Source organism: Coffea arabica, chromosome 6c (genome assembly GCF_036785885.1).
Source record: "Coffea arabica cultivar ET-39 chromosome 6c, Coffea Arabica ET-39 HiFi, whole genome shotgun sequence".
In the NCBI taxonomy this organism is placed as follows: Eukaryota; Viridiplantae; Streptophyta; class Magnoliopsida; order Gentianales; family Rubiaceae; genus Coffea; species Coffea arabica.
Window position 1 is genome coordinate 38,241,159 of NC_092320.1, and position 20,494 is coordinate 38,261,652.

At 36.0% G+C, this 20,494-nt stretch overlaps 1 protein-coding gene across 3 annotated transcripts; it reads left to right on the top strand.

Annotated features, from left to right (window-relative positions):
• Nucleotides 1–1,780: 1,780 nt before the first annotated feature.
• LOC113692648 (14 kDa zinc-binding protein-like) lies at nucleotides 1,781–7,060 on the top strand. 3 transcript variants are annotated; one of them, XM_027211113.2, is made up of 5 exons: nucleotides 1,781–1,962; nucleotides 2,042–2,099; nucleotides 2,760–2,858; nucleotides 6,588–6,705; nucleotides 6,797–7,060. In XM_027211113.2, exons 1-5 carry the CDS (start codon nucleotides 1,796–1,798, stop codon nucleotides 6,862–6,864), a joined length of 510 nt encoding a protein of 169 aa, XP_027066914.1. In that variant the 5' UTR covers nucleotides 1,781–1,795; the 3' UTR covers nucleotides 6,865–7,060. The 3 variants fall into 3 exon arrangements, with proteins under 3 accessions (XP_027066914.1, XP_027066916.1, XP_027066917.1); XM_027211115.2 differs by having other exon boundaries at nucleotides 2,760–2,849; XM_027211116.2 differs by lacking the exon at nucleotides 2,760–2,858.
• Nucleotides 7,061–20,494: the final 13,434 nt, after the last annotated feature.

Below are 20,494 nucleotides of genomic sequence, written 5' to 3' on the forward strand. Positions count from 1 at the left end.
TAATTATCGAATTTTTCACACCTTAATTATGTTTAGTATACTGGTATCATGTTTATCTAAAATTTATAGGCTTTGTCTCATAGTGAACATTCTTATTAGTGTTTAACGTTATTCACCAATTTAGAATTAGTTATAGAAATTCAAGAAATTTTATATACTTAATCTACTCAGGTAACATTAATTCTCAACATTAAGGAAACTAAGTATTTTAGTATTTTATTTTAAGGCGATAAATTAATCTAACTCAAGAAATATTAATTTAATATAGCAAAACCGAATAATTCAATATTGACACAATTATATTATTTATTACTTAAAAATTATCTCTACACTTTTATTTCAAAACAATTAATTACCATTCTAGAATTAATGATTAGATCAATGAAATAGTTTACCATCGAAATATGAAGTTAATGTAACAAAACCACGAAGTTTAGTAGTTTAGCACAATTCTTTTATTTTGTACATAACGTTTAATTCTACATACTTATTTAGAAACAATTTGACTTCGTGCTAAAATTTATTAAAGAATTAAAATGCAAATAAAATATGCACTGATATTTATATGTCTATTTTTCAGGATTCTCACACGGACGGTCCAGTCCGAGTTTGAAAACACAAGTTTGGGAAAGATATATATGCATGTTTGGATTTTTGGATATTAGGCAGTCAAATGTTTCAACTACGCCTTGCTCTTGGTATTTGTTTGTTTTCAGGGGCACGCGTGATCATATAAGAACCATTCTGCCATCGATTGTATATTGGTTTCTTTGGAAGGGCCGCAATGAAGCTCGGTTCCAAGGTGATGTTTTTGATGCTCAGTCAGTCATTGTTTCCGTTGAGGATTTTTTGGATCGACTGGGAGTGGCTAAGATTTTTTCTAAATCTCATTTTTCTGGTGATTTGGATTGCAAATAGGCAGGATTGGCTGTTGCAATTGTGCGAAAGTTACACCATATTTCTATAGTTTGGGAGCATCCTCCCAAGGATTTTTATAAGTTCAGCACAGATGCCAGTGTAATTGGTGGTAGCTTAGTTCAAAATGTAGAGAGGAATTTATTTTACTCACTATAAGGAATTTAGGGAGACAGATATGCTTTTAGCGGAGGGTCTTTTCACTTCTTCATGGATTGCTTTTATGTCGACAAAAGGTGTTAAAGCTATTATTTGTGGAGGTTGATTTGGCTCTGCTTGCTTAATTGATTCAATCAACTAAGCTTGCTAAGTGGCCTTTTTGCAATATTCTTAGGCAAATTTAGTTTCTGCTTTCTTCTCTTTTAGTTGGATTTCGTCGTGCCTATCATGACGCTAATGTTGCAGCAGATTCTATAGCCTCTACTACTATGGGACCGAACAATGTTTGGTTTAATCTTTAGGATCTCCCTTAGGTTCTTAGGGTGCTCATTAGTTTGGATTCTAGGTCTTTTAATTTTATATGCATTCAAGTTGTAAGGGAGTAAGTATTTCTTGTTTATTTTATCTTTATTTTTTTTTATTTATCTTTAGGTCTTTGTAATAATTTATTTTATATTTAATAAAATAAAAGGGATGGCATCTCTCCCCTGTTTACGGAGTTTGCCGATAAAAAAAAAGAGAGATAATTTAAGAGTTTAGGGAGAGGTGAAAAGAAAAACATGCAGCCAAGTAGGTTTGAGATTATTTTAGCTCATCTAAAAAATGTTGTTAGGGCCAATGTGAAACTCTTCAAAAGTTCCAAGATACTAATGCAATTAAACCTTTTTTTAAAAAAAAAATTTAATGAAGAGGATGGTGTCAAAGTAAAAAGAAAACCCACATGGACCAAACTAGGAATCCCAACCCCAGCAACCACAGCAGCAAGATCAGTAGCAGCAGCCGACTTCTAGTGCTTCAAAGCCACTTGTCTACTCAGAAGCCTACTATGGCTTCCGAGAAAGAAGCTGCTCTCGCTGCAGCCGCTCTTCCTGCCGATTCTCCAACTATGTCTGTATTCTTTATCATTTTTCGATATCAATTTATGTTGTTTTCCGAAAAAGTATGACTGATGTTTGTTCTTGTTCAGATTTGACAAGATTATTAACAAGGAAATTCCTGCTAACGTTGTCTATGAAGATGACAAGGTAGTTTATTATTTTGGTATATATTACGGTTTAATGCTAGTTTCCGTCGGTTATTTCTGCAAGAAATTGTTTGCTCCCACGTGTAATTTCAGTTCCCTCAAGAGAAAGGGGAAAAGTTTGATTATAAATGGGATATTTTTGCAGCCCTTGGAGTCCTTAATAGCTACATGTGAATTCTGCTGATTTATGTAAAAATATCCGGAAATTGTTTACTGTTTGTTAAAATTAGTGATCCAATCCCGCCATTTCACTAATTTTCCCAAATTTGTATGTTTGTCAGTTGACTCGAGCAGGCACATAAATAGGATCTTAAAATTATCTCAGTTCGGGTGCAGTGTGCTTTATAGTTAAAATTTTTGGGTTGCCAACTTAAATTCTTTCTTTAATATGTTTAAAACCAGTATACCACAAGTTAATCATGCTATGACTGGAATTTTTTCATAGTTTCTTGGTGTCATTTTTATGTTAACCGAAGTAGTGAGTTGTGTATTACTACGTTTTATTTGTTTTTAGCATTAGCATTTTGTAAATTTGAAATGGTTTTTTGGGGGTTTTTCAGCAATTGGAGGATTCTGTCCGTTGTATTGGTAGTATACCTGTACTTGTTTTGTTGTTCTGAAAATTATTATAGTGGTTTAGTATTTTTCTGGTTCTTGGCAGGTTTTGGCTTTTAGAGACATAAATCCTCAAGCACCCATACACATTCTGCTTATTCCGAAAGTGAAAGATGGCCTAAGTGGAGTTTCGAAGGTTCCTGAAGTTAATAACATTAGTATAGCATTGGCTGCATCACTTCAGTGCTTTAGCTTTTGCAGATATACGTGATTATTTTGAAGCTCCAACAGAACACGGAATGCAAACTATCCTTCTTATTATCCTTTCTTAGTTTTTTATGCTTACATAACAAAAGAGTCAAGCAAGCAAGGGTAATATAAGAAAAGGGAGAAGGGAGACTCATTACATGTAGGCTGCAACTAAGAGATTTGCTTAAGTAGAATTTCTATTGGATTAGTACCTCGAACAACCGTAGTTGCTAAAGAAGTAGTTTGTCTATGTTTGATGATTTCTGTGATTCTCACACTCGCACATGTTTAAGATTATATAATAAGGGTTTACCATGCAAGCTTAACTGTCTGACTGTAGTGCAATTAAATTTGTTTCTCATGCCTTACACAGCCACAAGTTTTTGCAACTTGGTGCCTTTTCATGGCTATGCTGTTAATGTTGAAGGATACAGCCATAGTGATGTACATGATTCCTTCCAATAAGATGTGTGTGATTAAAAAGATTTGCCTTATGTGCATGTAAATTTTTGCACATTAATGATCAAATAATGTGTATGAGATTGTGAAGCGAGTTGTAATGCTTGCCTTTGGGTTGAATTGTTTCTTGGCATTGACAAGTCAAATATACATTGAGTCATTTGTGTTTTCAACTCGTAAGTTGTTTGGGTAGTTTCAAAGCAATCACAGGTAGTTTTAATGGCCCTGAAATAGTATACTTGTGTTAGACGTATAGATACCTCTGCTGGCACTATGGCATGTACTGTTTTGTTTGTAATGATCCTTTCTTTTGGTAGCAAGTACTTAGTTCTTACTTAAATAAAGCATTAGGATAACTGTCCTAAACTGGGTGTCTTTATGACCTGGCTGCATTATCTCATTCAAACATGCATGAAATGATGCCATTTGCCATATTTTCCAAGTAGGACATAATTTGAACAAAGGGAACCAACTCCTTCAATACTTGTTAAGTTTCTAAGGGATGAACAATACTACCTGTTGTCTATTATATCCTTTGACATTGACATGACATGCTAATCTTATAATTATCACTACCTTTGGGCTACTTAATGTATTCTACTAGAAGCCAGAGGTAATTAATCTTCCAGACCAAGTAATACCACTCATTGACAATAAAATTTGAACAATATGTAAGCTGTCCATGTTGCTGTTCATATTAAGTATGAGGTAGAGAATTCTGCATTAATTTGGTTGATATCTGCATGGGAAAGGGTTCAGATTTCGAGTTTTCTTCTTTTTTGTTTTTTCTTTCTTTTGTGGGGGATGGTTGGAAGAGGAATGTTCTACAGTAGATCATATCAAAGGTACGAGTCAGAAAAGTGAAGACCTTCTGAGATGCAAACTACAAGTGGAAGGATATCTCAAAGAAGAATTAGGACAAAGTTAAACTGGAAGAGTTTTCTGAACCTATTTTTGTAGAAACATTGTCTTGTTAAGAAAACTCTTGAATGTCCCTTCTTGACAATGATTTTGTCATCTAATAAACATAAGCTTAAGTAAATTCAGCTTACATAATACAGAGTATGGACTTGAAAAAGATCTTAGTTATATATATATATATTTTTTTTTAATTTAAGGGTTGGGGCAAAGTTTTTTTTTTTGTTGGGAGGGGTGTGGGGTGCGGGAATTGCGCGATGCACCATTAGCTGAATATTTTTGGGGCAAAGTTTTATGACTTCCTGCATTTATATTTGAATACTGATGGTGATAGGAAATTGTTCAAACTACTCTTGTTTGGAGCAGGAGAGGTGAATCTCATCTTTGGGCCAAACACATCAAACTCAGGTGGTGTGCAATAGAAGAAAGTCTTTCTAACAGTAAAACTTATTCGCACTGAGTCAGTTAACTAGTAATCATTGTGTGACTTATTTGTTCGTTACAGAGCTGAGATGCCATTGTCATTAGCAACCTTCCCCTGTTCACCCTTGGTTGATTTGGTACTTAGAGTTGCTTTTATACTCTTTCATTTCTTGTTGAAGTTCTATATAAACCTGGATGCGAGATACTGAATGGCCGTTCATATTTGTTCAATGCTGTGAATGGAACCTAGCCTTTTTTTCTTCAAGTAACTGGTGTTTTTTGTTATGTATTTGGTGCTTGAAATTGGATGAAAGGTGAATGTGGCTATGTGATTTTGAAAATGTTATAAGGCCACAAGAAGTTTATGAATAAATTCTCCTGTCATCATGTATGGAATCTAAAGTAGTGTGAGACTACCTATTTGGATCATGTTATCACAGTTACGACTTGCGTAAGGAGTTAGAATTATAGAAGAGCATATCAAAGGAGTCAAAAAGCTAGCTTTTGAAAGCCATATCTATGTCCTCACCATAGAGTTGCAGAGTTGTGGAGAAAGCCTGTGCATTGCATAGAAGATGCTTTATCAGCACCTTTGATACTGAACAAGTTCTGATGGCTTTAAGAATGACCAAATTTTATTCAGGAATTAAAATTAGAGTGCCAAAAGAAACCAGTCTACAGCCACTGCCAAACTAAGTGTGGAAACTTTATTCAACTTTTGTTGGGGTATGCAGTTATGCAGTCTAGTTTCCAGTAAGTATTAGTTTTGTAATTCACTCGAGAAAACTGGTTACGGGACCATGATGCATTTCATGTGCTTGGAGCACTTTAGCATTCTCCAGAAATTACGCAATGGAATGTGAAGACTTGAATCTTCAGTCATTGTGAGCTTTGCTAAAAATTGTTTCATTTTTATTTCTTTTGGAAGCAAGGTGAAGCAAACTAACTCCTTTAAAGATAGAATATGTTTACGCTCAGGGTCAAATTTCAGGCAATTGCAGGTATTTTCTCTAAAGCGAGCTACTGACTAGTGGATAAGGTTCATGTTACTAGGCTCGCATCTTGTGATCTAGGCTCTTAGGTGACAAGTGATCTCGTTATGTGAGGCTGGATGACTATTTTGGTGATTTCTCTTGGGGCTGCTCTCAAAATCAAGACTGGAACTGTTTGAAGAAAATGCCATTTTAAGACTTCGTAATTCATGGTTCTTCACAGTCTGTAATAATTTGGGTAAATTTCCATTGAGCAAGACAGGAGGGTAGGAGCTTATAAATGAGTTTTCAAATGTGAAAAATGCCGTGGTTATGCAGTGCCCCCTTTGATATGAATGAATCATCCTTTACTTGAATGTGAACTATATCCAGTTTAGCAAGGCAAGATGAGCTACAATTCAATCTTAAGCCATGTAGCTCTGTTACTATGGGTTAGCTTGCATTAAGCTTTGCATTTCAGAGTTCCAATTGCTGCTTTTTCTTTAAATGAGGGTGAAATTGCATCAGAATATTGACACACTTTCACTTAGTATAGGTCGAGTTGCTTAGCAAAGTCTTGTGAAATGATCATTATATTGCACCTTTAGACATAATTTTCACTTCAAACACTACACGACTATTTTACCAATGTGGTAAGCTTACATGGGATAATGTATAAGTGCCTTAATAGTGTCAGTGTTTTTCAAACACCATCATTTTGTTATGCATTGGTGTTGAAAGTATTCCTTTGTTTATGCTACAATTTTTACTTGCATCATGCAGCGAATACATGTTATTGAGAGGCATTTAGTTTGTTTTAGCCACATCAGAATTTTTTGCTAGAATTATTTATTGTGTCAAAGTGAATCACATGAAAGGCGTATCCTTTTTTTTATTTTAACCCTATGCCACAGGCTGAGGAGAGGCATATTGAGATTCTTGGACGCCTTCTTTATACTGCAAAACTTGTTGCCAAACAAGAAGGCCTGGAAGATGGCTTCAGACTTGTGATTAATGACGGGCCCAGTGGATGTCAGTACTATGCTTCCTTTGCCTTTATAGTTTGTGTAATTAGGTGCCTTGCTTATATTGACTCAAGATATGAATTTTGGGTTGTTGGCAGGTCAATCTGTTTATCATCTTCACATTCACCTTCTTGGTGGACGCCAAATGAACTGGCCACCAGGCTAAAGACTAGTTCATGCCAAAAGTATACCTTGATGGTGTAGTGCTTATATGTGCCTCCCCTTATCTAACAGAATTATAATAGATATTGTGCTATGCTATGTTAACAAAGATGTAGCATGGATCTATGTATTGGGTTGAACCTGCTTTTTAATCTATTCTGCCTCTGAGTACTTGCAATAATAGTCTGAATATTGTGCCCTTTTGTGTTACCTTAAACGCTGTATTTTTATTTGACCCTGGTGTGGCATCGTCAGAATGTCAAGGGTATTACTTTGCAGCAGATTCGTTGTGCTTGAAATCTTTTGTGGCTTGTGCTGATGGCAGAGCTTTATAATATTGGAGTAAGGTTCCGCTACCTCCCCTGCCCCCTAAACCCCATCTCTCCACCTTACCAGCTTATCATGAAGTCTTGAATAAAGGCATTTAGTCAGCATCCATGTGGTTTGGTGGTACAGCTTCTGAGCTCTTGGTTCAAATACTAGGGATACATCCTTGGACCAAGCAAACCCAGCGTACACCGGAGCAGCAGCCTTTTAATATTGGATTTTCTTTTGCCTTCCCTCTCCCCAGGGATCCGTTATCTTTCTATCTTTTCTTACCGAATATCTTTGAAATTCAAATTCCAGAACATTTGTTCTTGGATATGTAAGTTATTTATGATGTGATACTCTAGCACGGCGCGAAGTATTGGTGTTGATTCTAAATATTGACTCAATCAGTTAGAATGGAAATAGCCTGTAAAAAGGCATGGCACCAATCTTATCTTACAGAGATCAGCTTAAGTTAGTGCTTAAGTGCTCTTTCCAGAGAGGGAGAGCAAATTGATTGAATGGAAAATGGAATGAATATAAGATGGAAGGCCAAAAAAAAAAAAAGAAAGATAGAATGTTCTTTTATAGAGAATTGAAATGGACTTCAACGGGCCTGCATGGTTCTTTTCTGGCTTGGATGCGTTGAAGTGATTTATTTTATTTGAGATCTACAAAACTCAGGTGGGCCGAATACTTTGTCACGGAACAAGTGTATTTTTTGGGGGATAATTTCAGAAACCTTGAGGTTTTTAACAATTGCAGAGACATTCCCTCAAGTTTATTAAATTAATTCACCTCCCTTGCTTTTGCTATTTATATAACAATAAAGCCCAAAAGACTATATTTTTTCTCCAAAGTCCTAAACTACCCTTTTTGTACAAAAATAAAAGAAAAATTATTTTGCCAATTGCTTTCTATCATATTGCAATTAAACTCACTATACTAACAAACTAGTCTAACAAATAGTGTAATTTCAAATTCTAAACCCAAGTAATTCCATCATCATAGTCATAAATTTGTTTCTCCCAAAGCATGCATTCAATTATGAAGATTCGTTTCATTCTTCAAAAAAATTCTCACCATATGGTTCTATATGGTTAAACTGTAACACCTCTGACTAATATTGTCCCACAGTTAACCGTCCCATTGGGCTGTGGGTTTTGTTCCTGGAGGTGGGGTTATAGCCCACAACAAGTGAAGAGGCCAAGCCCGCATGTCAAGAGGCCCAGCACCCCTTCAAAAAGCCTCGGTCAGGTGGGGGACACCACGACAGGTTATTAAAGCAGCCCAGGATTTCCTCCCTAACCGATGTGGGATCATTACAATCCACCCCTCCCTAGGGAACCCATCGTCCTCGTTGGCACACCGGGGTCAGGAGTCGGCTTTGATACCAACTCTAACGCCTTTGACTAATATTATCCCACAGTTAACCGCCCTATTGGGCTGTGGATTTTGTTCCTGGAGGTGGGGTTATAGTCCACAACAAGTGAAGAGCCCAAACCCGCAAGTCAAGAGGCCCAGCACCTCTCCAAAAGGCCTCGGTCAGGTGGGGGACACCACAACAGGTTATTAAAGCAGCCCAGGACTTCCTCCCTAGCCAATGTGGGATCATTACAACTCACAATCAACTACCCTTATAGTTGTATAATTTTCAACATAGGATGTCATGGTTTGGTCCCATATAAAGTGGTTTAACTCCTACTACATGAACCACATTATGGCCTTGAAGAAAATCCTTAGGGGAGATTTAGACATGGATAGGATTAATTAAGTTTAAGAAAAGGAAAGGCATCATTATGACTATAGAGATTTCAAGCAAATTCATTTTGCCAAAAATCAAAATTCTACTTACAACTAATCACACCCCAAATTTCAAATCCAATGCCCACACCTTCTCAAAACAAAATAATTTAGCCTGCCATTAAATCTCCAAACATGTTAACGTTTTAAATACAAAGAAGAACTCTAGCTCCATAACGAAACCACAACCAATAATTGTCAAGTATAAAAAGAAATAGAAATGTACTTATTAACATTTTAAAAAGTTTTTAGGATGGATCATAGACAAATTAGCAAATTTACCAATTTCAATCCCTCTTCCTCTTTTGGCCAATGATTGCATTATTTGTTTCGTTATTTTTGTGTTCCTCTTCATCTCCTTTTAATTTACCATGAAATTAGATTTTACTTCAATCATCAAATCTAATTCCTTAACTAAACATGTGATTTGACAATTCCAAATAGAAGAAAAGAAGGAATAGAAATATATAGCAGAGTTTGAGGGATCACTTGTAATGTGATTGGTGGCAATTATAGGCAATAGTTGGTGGTAATTTGAGATCGAGTTATAGGAGAAAGGGATTGATGGATGAGAACAAAGTAATAGTAAGTGAGAGAGAATTGTTGTTGGCTATAATTAGTAAACAGAATAGTCGAAAAGGTTAAATTTCTCTTTCTTTCTTTTTTTTTTAATCTCATTTCATTGTACTATGAATTATTTATTAAGTGAAGGTCATTATAGTCATTTTATTATGACAAGGGAGGTTAGTGTAATTTACAATACTTGAGGGGAGCCGAGTGAAATTGTCATAAATCTTAGGGGAGGTTTGTGAAATTATCCCTTTTTTGGGTTTAGGAAAGGTTTTTATGCATTTTTTTAAAATTATTTATAGTTCAATGCAGGCGTAAAACCTAGAAGGGGAAGGAAGGATTTGAATTCACGTTCACTTGGCTAATATCTTTACTAGCTAAACTAGTTCTTGGAGACAAGTTTCAATGTATTTGCTTGCCACTTAGCTATAAATTTTTTTTTTAATTTTTAGGAGGTTTTGAACTCAAGGTCTTCAACTTTTTTTAAAAAAAAAAAAATTCAAAAAATATTATATGTATTCCTCCAAAAACACTTTAAATAATCCAATGTTAGCTCGTAGTTCTCATTTCTAGTTTTTGGTTTGTTTCCAATTTAGAAAAATAATTGTACTTCAAAATTAATCATTTAATATCACTTTTATATTATCTTAGTTTCAAAAAAGTTTTGGGATACAAATACAACTTCATTTATTAAAATAGCTTTATCAGTAACCCCTATTTTTCATAGCTGATGAATAGCCAAAAGCAAAAATCAGATCTGACCATACAATAACAATTTTGGATGTATGCCACATATACATGATTCGAAATTCAAATTTGAATTCATATTATATAGCATAATTTAAACTTGCTAATATAAAAAAATTGTGTACTAATAGTGTATTAAAAAATTATCCAAAAAAAAGCAATTTTTGTATTGAATCAACATTGAGGCCAAACAATACTCGCAGTATGTTACACTCGTACAAAATTATTGATCGCACAATTATTTGGAATCGAAAAAATTTGAGCTAATTTGACCATAGGAGAGATGAATTTAATTTTACATTAGGAAAGTCAAATTTCATAAAGCGCAGAATTTTTACCACTTTGTGTTGGGGGTGAGCACATCATCAGTGGCACTTCCTCTAATAATCCATTTGGATTTTCCTACATTATGATAATGCAGCCATTATTCTTAATGAAAAAAAAGGAAAAGAACACTGTCCACAGTCGGGAGCATTCAACGAAACTCAGGAAGACAAATCAAACAAGAAAATTGCCAACAAGTAGAGCCTACCTTTAGATTTTTTTTAAATTAAACTTAGCATAAAAGTTTGAGTGAATTAGTTGAACATTCAGCTTTTACCAATTCAGTAGGATACTTAGTACCCCATATAGTTTAGCAGACAGTTTTTTGGATGAGATTGTGATACGAATGTCGCTAACCTTGTGATGAAACCCATAAAAGACAAGGCCAAGAATCTAGAATTTCATATCAAAGTTTGGAGCAGAAGATCTCAACCCGTTAATCACGTGGTTAACGAACTTTGGTATAAAGGTAGAAGATGCCACAATCAAACGTGATCTTTGATTGATAAGTCAATGAACACCTAAACTTGCTCTAAGATGCTCAAGAAACTTATGATGAAACCAAGATAAAACTCTCAAAAATTTGTGTCTTTTCTTGAATCATAAAACGTTACAAGGGAGGCTTATTTATAGCCTTACAAATCACAAAACCTAAACCAACTAGGAAAAGACTAAACAAGACACAATTCCCTAACTAACAAAGAAACCCCAATCTGATTTGAAAATAACACAAGCTTCCTAACTCGGCTCTTACATGCTCATACTTGGCCGATTAATCTGGTAATTACCAATGACAAAATTATCACTAAAATACACTTTAAATAACATGACAAATCAAATTAAACACCAACATATAATCCAACATTAAATGTGAAACTGGTTTAATTAAGAATAGCTCTATCCGACTCTTCCATCACTTGAATGAGATGAACAAACTTCCGATCTTCATTGTCAAGACCTTCAATAACTTTTGGGACTATTTCTTGACCTTGAAGCTATGTGCTCACATCTTTCCCCTTGAAAAAAGATTTGTCCTCAAATCTTGGAGAAAAGTAGTAAAAGATAGACAAGCAACATGCATACTCCACCTGGATCAAAAACAATAGTAACGACCTAGATGGTATCCATGACACCAAGATTGAAACCTCCCATGTTGGTGTGCTTAGATTGAAGCAAGCATGGATAAGTCGCAGCAACAACAATGCTTTTTGCATGCCTTTTGCACAGCTTAGATTAAAACAAGTGATGAGCAACGTTCTTCCAAAATTCCTTGGAGTACCAATAATGTTGCAATTGAAATGCCATAATGAAAGTAGGGCAGCAATCAACATCTTGAACTTGCTCAATGTGAGGACCCGAAAAATTTTCTTATTTCATTTTTATTTTATTGGCTTAATTAATTATTTAATTCAACTATTTAAAGTTCATTTATATGCAAAAACGGCTCTCTTATGTTTTTAAAGAATTTTGTTAGAAAAGTTACTTTTCAAAAACTCGTTTAGTTCGGAACAACAAGTACACGTTTTTCGAGACTATATTTGAATTGAGAGTGTATTAATTTTGAAAAAATAAAAATGATCAATAGTAGATTAAGAAAAGTCGTGAGGACTCGAAAAGAATTTATTTATTTTAAACTCCTGTTATAAACTTATTTAAATATTTCATTGTCTGTTTGCCCCGAATATTATTTTCTAACCTTTTTAGACCCAATTACATGGAACTATGACTTTCATGTATTTTTAAAATGACTTGTTATGAAAATTAATTTTTGGAAGCTCGTTTAGTGAGAATAGTGAATACGCGTTTTCGAGACAGTGATCGATTTGGGGATACAGTGAGTTTTGAAAATTGGAGACTTATACATCAGTCTTAAAAATAGGTATTTTTATGTTTAAGTACTCAAGTATTAGTAGTAGTACTATCGTTATAAGAATTTCTTAGAGGTTTCACCGTAGCGCGTATAAATCGAAAATTCGCGTATATCGAGTTGGAGCAGTTAATTGGAGAATTTATGAATTTATTCTAGACTATTAAGAGTGAATAATAATAGTATGAATACAAGTGCATTGGAGGTTTAGTACACAAGTGAAACAAACTCGAGAGAAATCGAGCACGAAACGCGTGCATGCGCGCGGGAAAAAGATTTGACCTTTGAATCAATAAGAGCCACACATTTTAGTTTCACACGGGAGCATCACACTAGATTAAAACCCTCCATATACTTACCTCAATTGCTGCCTCTTTTGCTTCCATTCCAGCCGTGCAACACCAAGAGAAAGAGACCAAAGTTCCTTCTTCATTTCACCTCTCAAACTTGCACCAAATCACTTGAAATTTCTACCACAAGCTCAAAACTACTTGGAGATTCACTTAGGCAAAGAGAAGAGCTACATTTCCACGGTTTCTTGGAGCTTTCTTGTGGCCAAAATCTGACCTTTATCATCTAAGAAGGTATATGACAATCAAGCTCTCAAATCTTAGTTCATAGAAGTTATATTGCACTTATAAGTTCATATACTCATGTGGGTAGCTTTATTTATGCTGGATTTTGGTGTGTAGGCTCTATGAACTCCCACAATGATTTGAGGACTGATTTTATGGATTTTTATGTGATTAATGTTGGTTTAGTGCTTAAATTAGTAGATGTAAGTTGTATTGGTGAAAGGAAACTCAAAGGAGGTGATGAGCAAAAATATTCCGAAACTGCCCCTGTCATTTTCGTGCGCTTTTGAGCACTTTTTAGTGGTTCAATTGACTTGTTTATGATGTATATAGGTTGTATAGGCTGTGTAGAAAGTTTCCACAAAAAATTATGTGATTTGGTTGGCCAAAGGTTGAATTTTCGAAAGCTCTTCAAAACTGGAAATTGTTCCCGGATTACCCGGGCAGTGTTTTTGTTTCGGCCATAACCTTTTGTTCCGATGTCAAAATTGAGTTCCATTCCCAGTTTCGGCACTGGAAACTAGACATTCCCAGTTTTCCAATGGTATAAAATGCATGTTCTGATTCCACCCGAGTGAACCGTACCACTTATTTGAACATGATTGTCCTGTTTCGCTAGTTTACTGGAAGCTCTATTTTGAGCAGCATATTGATGCCCAAATATGAGTTAGTTGTGGACAGATTTTGAAAATGATTTCTTCTGAGAAATTGTAGATTTATGAATCTAATTTTCAACGCAACCAACTACTCTCAATTCCAAGTTGAATTGAGTGAGGTATGGCCAAATTACAGACCTGGACTTTTGCTTCAAAATCCTCTTTTGGCTAGTTCAACGGCCTAACTTGATTTGGAACTTGTTGTTTTGGAAACTTTGATGTCCAACATCTACCAAACTTTAAGAGTTTGATATATTTCAAAAATTTTGGTGATTTTTCTGCCTTTATTTGATGCTTAAGTATATGCCATGGATTGATGGCTGAGTGGTGTGTGAAATGAAACTTGTATATGCTAGATGTGATTTTCTATGGAAAATTTCGGCTTGTGGGGTTAATTTCATATTTAGGGTTTCTAATTTGGTTTTGTTTGTGGTTGGTTTTGGAGCTCTCATTTGGTGACATATGAATGGTATTGTGGCCTTATTAAGTGTTTAATAGCCTATGTTGTATATGTGTAATTATGGTTGATGGTTATGGATTTGGTGATTGTTTGTAGGATGGAAAATAAAGAAATTAAGGGGAAATGCTGTCCCATCTTTGAGAACATTGTATTGCTTTGAGAGCATCTTTGGAATTGATCAAGGAAACTGTCTATGATGGATGAGGATCATGAGCTGTGGTTGGTAAGTGATTCCAAAACTGTTTCAAAGTTACTCTTGAACTATTTCTTGCATTGTTACTCGATTTCATATCAAGAGTGATTGCATGTGGTTCATGACATGTTTTGACTTTGATGAGTTCTTGGGAAGTTTTGTACTTAGAACCAACGTCTCCACCACCGTTTACAGTTTATTTGGAGCATAAATGGCTCCCTATTACTGTTTCACTGTTACTGGATCTATTTGAGCGTTGGATGTTTAGGTACAATGATTTCACTGGATCATAAGAGCAATAAATGTACATTTGATTACTGATTCATGACATCATTGAAATAAACTATTGTGAAACTCATTTGATTACTGATTTTGCTGGTCACTCGCTGAGTTTTTAGCTCACCCCAAAATATGTTTTCCCCTTCACAGGGCTCGGGGCCAAAGGAAGCACTGGTAATGAGTTATTAGTGTATCTGGATGAAATATCTCCTGTATAGTTTGAATTCGATTCAGTTGTGGTATGAATGTTCGTGGAACTTTTGAAGACATCATATTTGAGTTTTACGTTGTAATTATTTGAGAACTGAGGACTTTCGTTCTATTTGGGATTGTATTACTTTTGAGATTAGAATGTATGTAAGTATACGTTCTAAGCTTGGGAAATGTTATTTCGTTTATTATTGAGGTTATACCCTATGTTATTTGATGTGAGTGATGTGATTTAATTGAGAACTGTAGTGAGCGAGTGAGTCTCGGCGAGAGTTGGGCAGGCAGTTCGTCGAACCCTTTGGTTTGCCTTGCGGGAAGGTAGGGCTGTCACAGTTGGTATCAGATCTTAGGCTTCAAAGCTCCGTAATGTATCCTAGATTTAAAGTTTAGGATACCAGACTGTGGGTTTGATTTGACATATCATTGATTTCTTGTGAGAATGAAAAATCAGACAAGTGGGATTAAAGTAACTCTTCGTGCTTGCTTGGAAATGCTTGTTTGACTTTTGAGGGATATCTTGATTTGATTAGTATGAGTTGGAATGAATTGGGATGTCGAGGACGACATTGTTTTAAGGGGGAGAGATTGTGATGCCCTGACAAAAAAAAATTTTTTTGGCCTGAAGTTTTTTTTTATAGAATCCAGTCGTATCTCCGGCCAGTTCTTGGCCGGATACTTGGCCGGATTGGCAGAGCAGTTTGAAAAAAATTTGGAAACCCACTACCTTGAATCCGGCCAGATTCTTGCCGAATAATGACGTGGCACCTTCGGCAGCCAAGTTTGACCGGCTTTTTTCCTTCATTCTTATCATGTTTCTTGGATAAACTTTGTCTTCATTTTGCTTCTTCTTGGCCAGCTGCTTTGAGAGAGAAAACAAGAGAGGAAACTTCATTTTCTACTTCAATTTCTTGCTCAAAACTTGAGATTTCACCTTTAGTTTTGCAATCTATTCCATACAAGTGCTCACTAAGGAGGTATAAAGCCATTGGTGGAGTTGTTTTGGAGGAGGAAGCACTAAGCTACTAATTTTTTTGAGCTTTGAAGGTATCTTGCTAAGAACTTCTTATCTACTTCAATTGTGTGAGAACCCGTAATTTGCATTTTCTAGGTTTTCGCATTTTTCATGGCTTGTTTTCTGCACTTTCTGTATCCGGAAAATTTTCTAGATAAATTTTATGAGTAAATATAATTTTCAGATGATTTTTCTAGTATCAAATAGATTTTGAGAAATTAAGAGTGAATATCGAACGTGGGACCCACTAGTGCGAAAAGTTCGGAAAAATTCGGCCAACTAAATTAAGTTTTGGATACTGGAATTATTTTATCGGGTGTTAAGAGATAAGTAGAGGTTGCAAATTTGGAGTGATGTGAGAGGGAACAAAGTGATAGACTTGCATTAAAAAGGTGACAAGTGTCACCATAAGATTTAGTCTTGCCATTTGACCACAATTCATAACTTTACCTTTACCAAATAAATATCAAAAATTGGCCAAAATATCCTCTTATTTTCTCCTCTCTTGGCCGACTTTCTTCAAGTAAAAAGGAAAGAAAACTCTCCACAATTTTGGTCTCCAATCTTGCTCAATCTCTCAAATCAACCGATTAATCTTTCAATTGCTCCATAAAACTCCTCCACTTAGTGATTTTGAGGTGATTGGTGAAGTTATTTGGAAGGTTAAGGTGACCCATAGCTCTCTCTCTCTTGTTTTAAAGGTAAGTTGTGAAGAACCACCCCCCCTCCTTTAATTGATGCTTAAATCATGATTAGTGAAAGTAGAAGATGCAAGTTTATGGATTATTTCTTGATTTGTGGTTGAAATGATGAAGTTTTATTATTTTTGGGGATTTTTCTGTTTTAATATAAGCATGATTGTGTGGCTATCTAGGATGATTAGAAATGGTCTCTAATGACTTAAGGAGGTGGGAAAAGTGATTAATTGCAACCAATTTCTGTTTTGGAAGAAAATTGAAAACCTAGGGTTCTTAAGTGGAGCATTCTGTCCGAAATTTTAGGTCCTAGATAGGGGCCGAATTGGCCTTAGCTCAAAACATGAAAGTTGTAGGGAATGACATTTTAGAGGTGCCTACAAAATTTCAGGTCAATCGGAGTAGTGTAGAATGAGATAAGTCGAAATTACTATTGCTGTTCTGGTTTTACCCGAAATTGGGATTTGCGACTGTTATTGGGTGTTTTGGTCTGAATTGCTTCCGAATTGGTTGTTGAGGCCTTCTGATGAAATTTAGCCCTGTTTCTTAGCTTTCATCTGGTTTTGGAATTTCTGGATTTGGACTTGTAGAGCCTGAGTTATGATGTTTCCGCTAGAATGCGTTTTGGTGAATCTGTTTTACGTTTTTGATGTGGTATCTTGCATTTTTGACCTGTTTGCACTCAAAACTGGATTGAGTGACCTTCTGTGATGTTGTAGCCCTGTCTTTTAGCTTCAAAATGGTGGGTCTTACACCTTCATCCAATAATCATAGGGCATTTGGTGCCATTACCGTAAAAAGAGGTCAAAAACTGTTTTTCGAGGCCAAAGCTAATTGCATTTCCGAATTTTCTGGTTTTCTCTAATGTTTGTATATGTTCATGGAACCCTATTGGGGTCATAATTGGCATTGGTTTATGACTCGTTATCGAGTCTCCATGTACTTGTTTGCATGTTTTAGGGCTCGCTCTCATTCCGGTCATTTCCTAGCTAACTTTTGTACTTGTACTACTTTGAGTCTAGTGAACGGCTTTTGGTAAATGAGATGACTTTTGTGTGAAATGTTGGGACTGATTTGAGGAAATAATGAAGCTTTAATGGCTGGAAAAGTAAGAATTTTAGGGGAGGTGCTGCCCGATTTTCTAAGCCGTTTGGTTCCTTTAAGTTGGATTTGCCTTTTGGTGGGAAATAAAAGGCTTTTGGGTTGTTTGCGCCTAAGTCTTCATGTTACCTTTTCGTTTCCAAGAAAATCATGTTTTCTACCATTGCATTAGTATTTCTTTGGCAAGGCGTACGACGTGTAGCCGAGCCTCATTTGTGCATTCCGTTTATTCGATTATGGATGTGAAACCTTCAATTGGTTTATTTTGATTATTTTAGGGTTTCTTGGCGATTAAGGCCAATCTGAAGTAAAAACTTTTGAAGTTGAGCCGGTGAGTGTACCACTCCCCTCCATTGCTGTTTAACTTGATTTCTGCTCTGCAATCTGTTTATTTGTTTGAGACGAGGGTAGACTTTATCACACTCGTTCTCTTGTCTGTTCATATGCCAATTTACTATGTAAAATTTGAATCTGTTATCTGTGTCTGCATCTGTTCGGATTTCTATGACCTATGAGCTCAGTCCTGTGGCTAAGTTATTCGAGTCGGGCCGGCAAGGGCCTGGACGATTAGATAACGAACCACGGTAGTCTGTTCGGGGATTTTGGGTATTGAGACCCTTGATTCCGGGTATACTCGAGTATTACCATTTTGTTCGTTTGAGGTGAGCGGGCCCGGTAAAGGGGTGTTTGGTGGACGGAATTCGGTGTTAAGAGGGGTCTACGGACGCGTTGGTTCTATATACGTTGACGGAGAGTCAACCGGTTTGGATCAAGTACTGCGCTGGAAATTTGGCTCCTGAGAGCCACCCGTATCCTTCTGATTTGAATCATTGGTTCCTTTGCTTTACATCTGACATGTGTATCTGATTTGTTAAATGTGAAATGCCATGATTTTAATGCTATCTGTTTGGTACCTCATTGAGCGCAAGCTCACCCCTTTCTATTCCTTTTGTTTTCCTTACAGGAAAATAAATACTTTTGGTCTGGATTTGACAAATGGCTGCCAAATTGAGCTTGTTCAACATATCTTTTGTATAGCTCATGTATTAAAACCCTAAGTGTACTTTTGGGGCGTTTTCTCTTTTGATTTGGCAAACCGTGTATATGTATTAACTTTTGAAAGCTTTTGTATGTCATTTTGATTTGTAAACGCTAAAGTTCAGATGTGAATGTTTGTTCGCTATTTCGGTTGGGTTCTGACGGGTCGGTTACTATTCATGGCCGACTCCGGATTTCTTTTTTTTTTTATTTTGGGTTAGTTTACCATTTTGACTTGTTTACGCTCGTTTGTAAGTTTCGGATCGCTATAGATAGTTCTAGTCTGCATCGTTAGTCCTGGCGAGAGTTGGGCAGGCGACCCGCCAAACCCTCTGGTTCGCCTTAGGGGGAGGTGGGGCCATCACAAATTGATTGTTAATTGGTGGATTAGAGATGTTGAATATGTTGTTTTATGGAAGATTTCATGGATTAAAGAAGAGTTTGATATATTTTCGAATTTTTGGTGATTTTTCTGCCTTTATTTGATGCTTAAGCATATGCCATGGATTGATGGCTGAGTGGTGTGTGAAATGAAACTTGTATATGTTAGATGTGATTTTCTATGAAAAATTTCTGCTTATGGGGTTAATTTCATATTTAGGGTTTCTAATTTGGCTTTGTTTGTGGTTGGTTTTGGAGCTCTCATTTGGTGAGATATGAATGGTATTGTGGCCTTATTAAGAGTGTTTAATAGCCTATGCTGTATATGTGTAATTGTGGTTGATGGTTATGGATTTGGTGATTGTTTGTAGGATGGAAAATAAAGAAATTAAGGGGAAATGCTGTCCCATCTTTGAGAACATCTTATTGCTTTGAGAGCATCTTTGGAATTGATCAAGGAAACTGTCTATGATGGATGAGAATCATGAGCTGTGGTTGGTGAGTGATTCCAAAACTATTTCAAAGTTACTCTTGAACTATTTCTTGCATTGTTACTCGATTTCATATCAAGAGTGATTGCATGTGGTTCATGACATGTTTTGACTTCGATGAGTTCTTGGGAAGTCTTGTGCTTAGAACCAACATCTCCACCACTGTTTACTGTTTATTTGGAGCACAAATGGCTCCCTATTACTGTTTCACTGTTACTGGATCTATTTGAGCGTTGGATGTTTAGGTACAATGATTTCACTGGCTCACAAGAGCAATAAACGTACATTTGATTATTGATTCATGACATCATTGAAATAAACTATTGTGAAACTCATTTGATTACTGATTTTGCTGGTCACTCGCTGAGCTTGTAGCTCAACCCAAAATATGTTTTCCCCTCCACAGGGCTCGAGGCCAAAGGAAGCGCTTGTAATGAGTTATTAGTGTATCTTGATGAAATATCTCCTGTATAGTTTGAATTCGATTCAGTTGTGGTATGAATGTTCGTGGAACTTTTGAAGACGTCATATTTGAGTTTTATGCTGTAATTATTTGAGAACTGAGGATTTTCGTTCTATTTGGGATTGTATTACTTTTGAGATTAGAATGTATGTAAGTATACGTTCTAAGCTTGGGAAATATTATTTCGTTCATTATTGAGGTTGTACAGTAAATTATTTGATGTGAGTGATGTGATTTAATTGTGAACTGTAGCGAGTGAGTGAGTCCCGGCGAGAGTTGGACAGGTAGTCCGTCAAACCCTTTGGTTCGCCTTGGGGGGAGGTGGGGCTGTCACAGTTGGTATCAGATCTTAGGCTTCAGATCTCTGTAATATATCATTGGTTTAATGTTTAGGATACCGGATTGTGGTTCTGATTTGACATATCAGAGATTTCTTGTAGGAATGAAAAATCAGACAAGT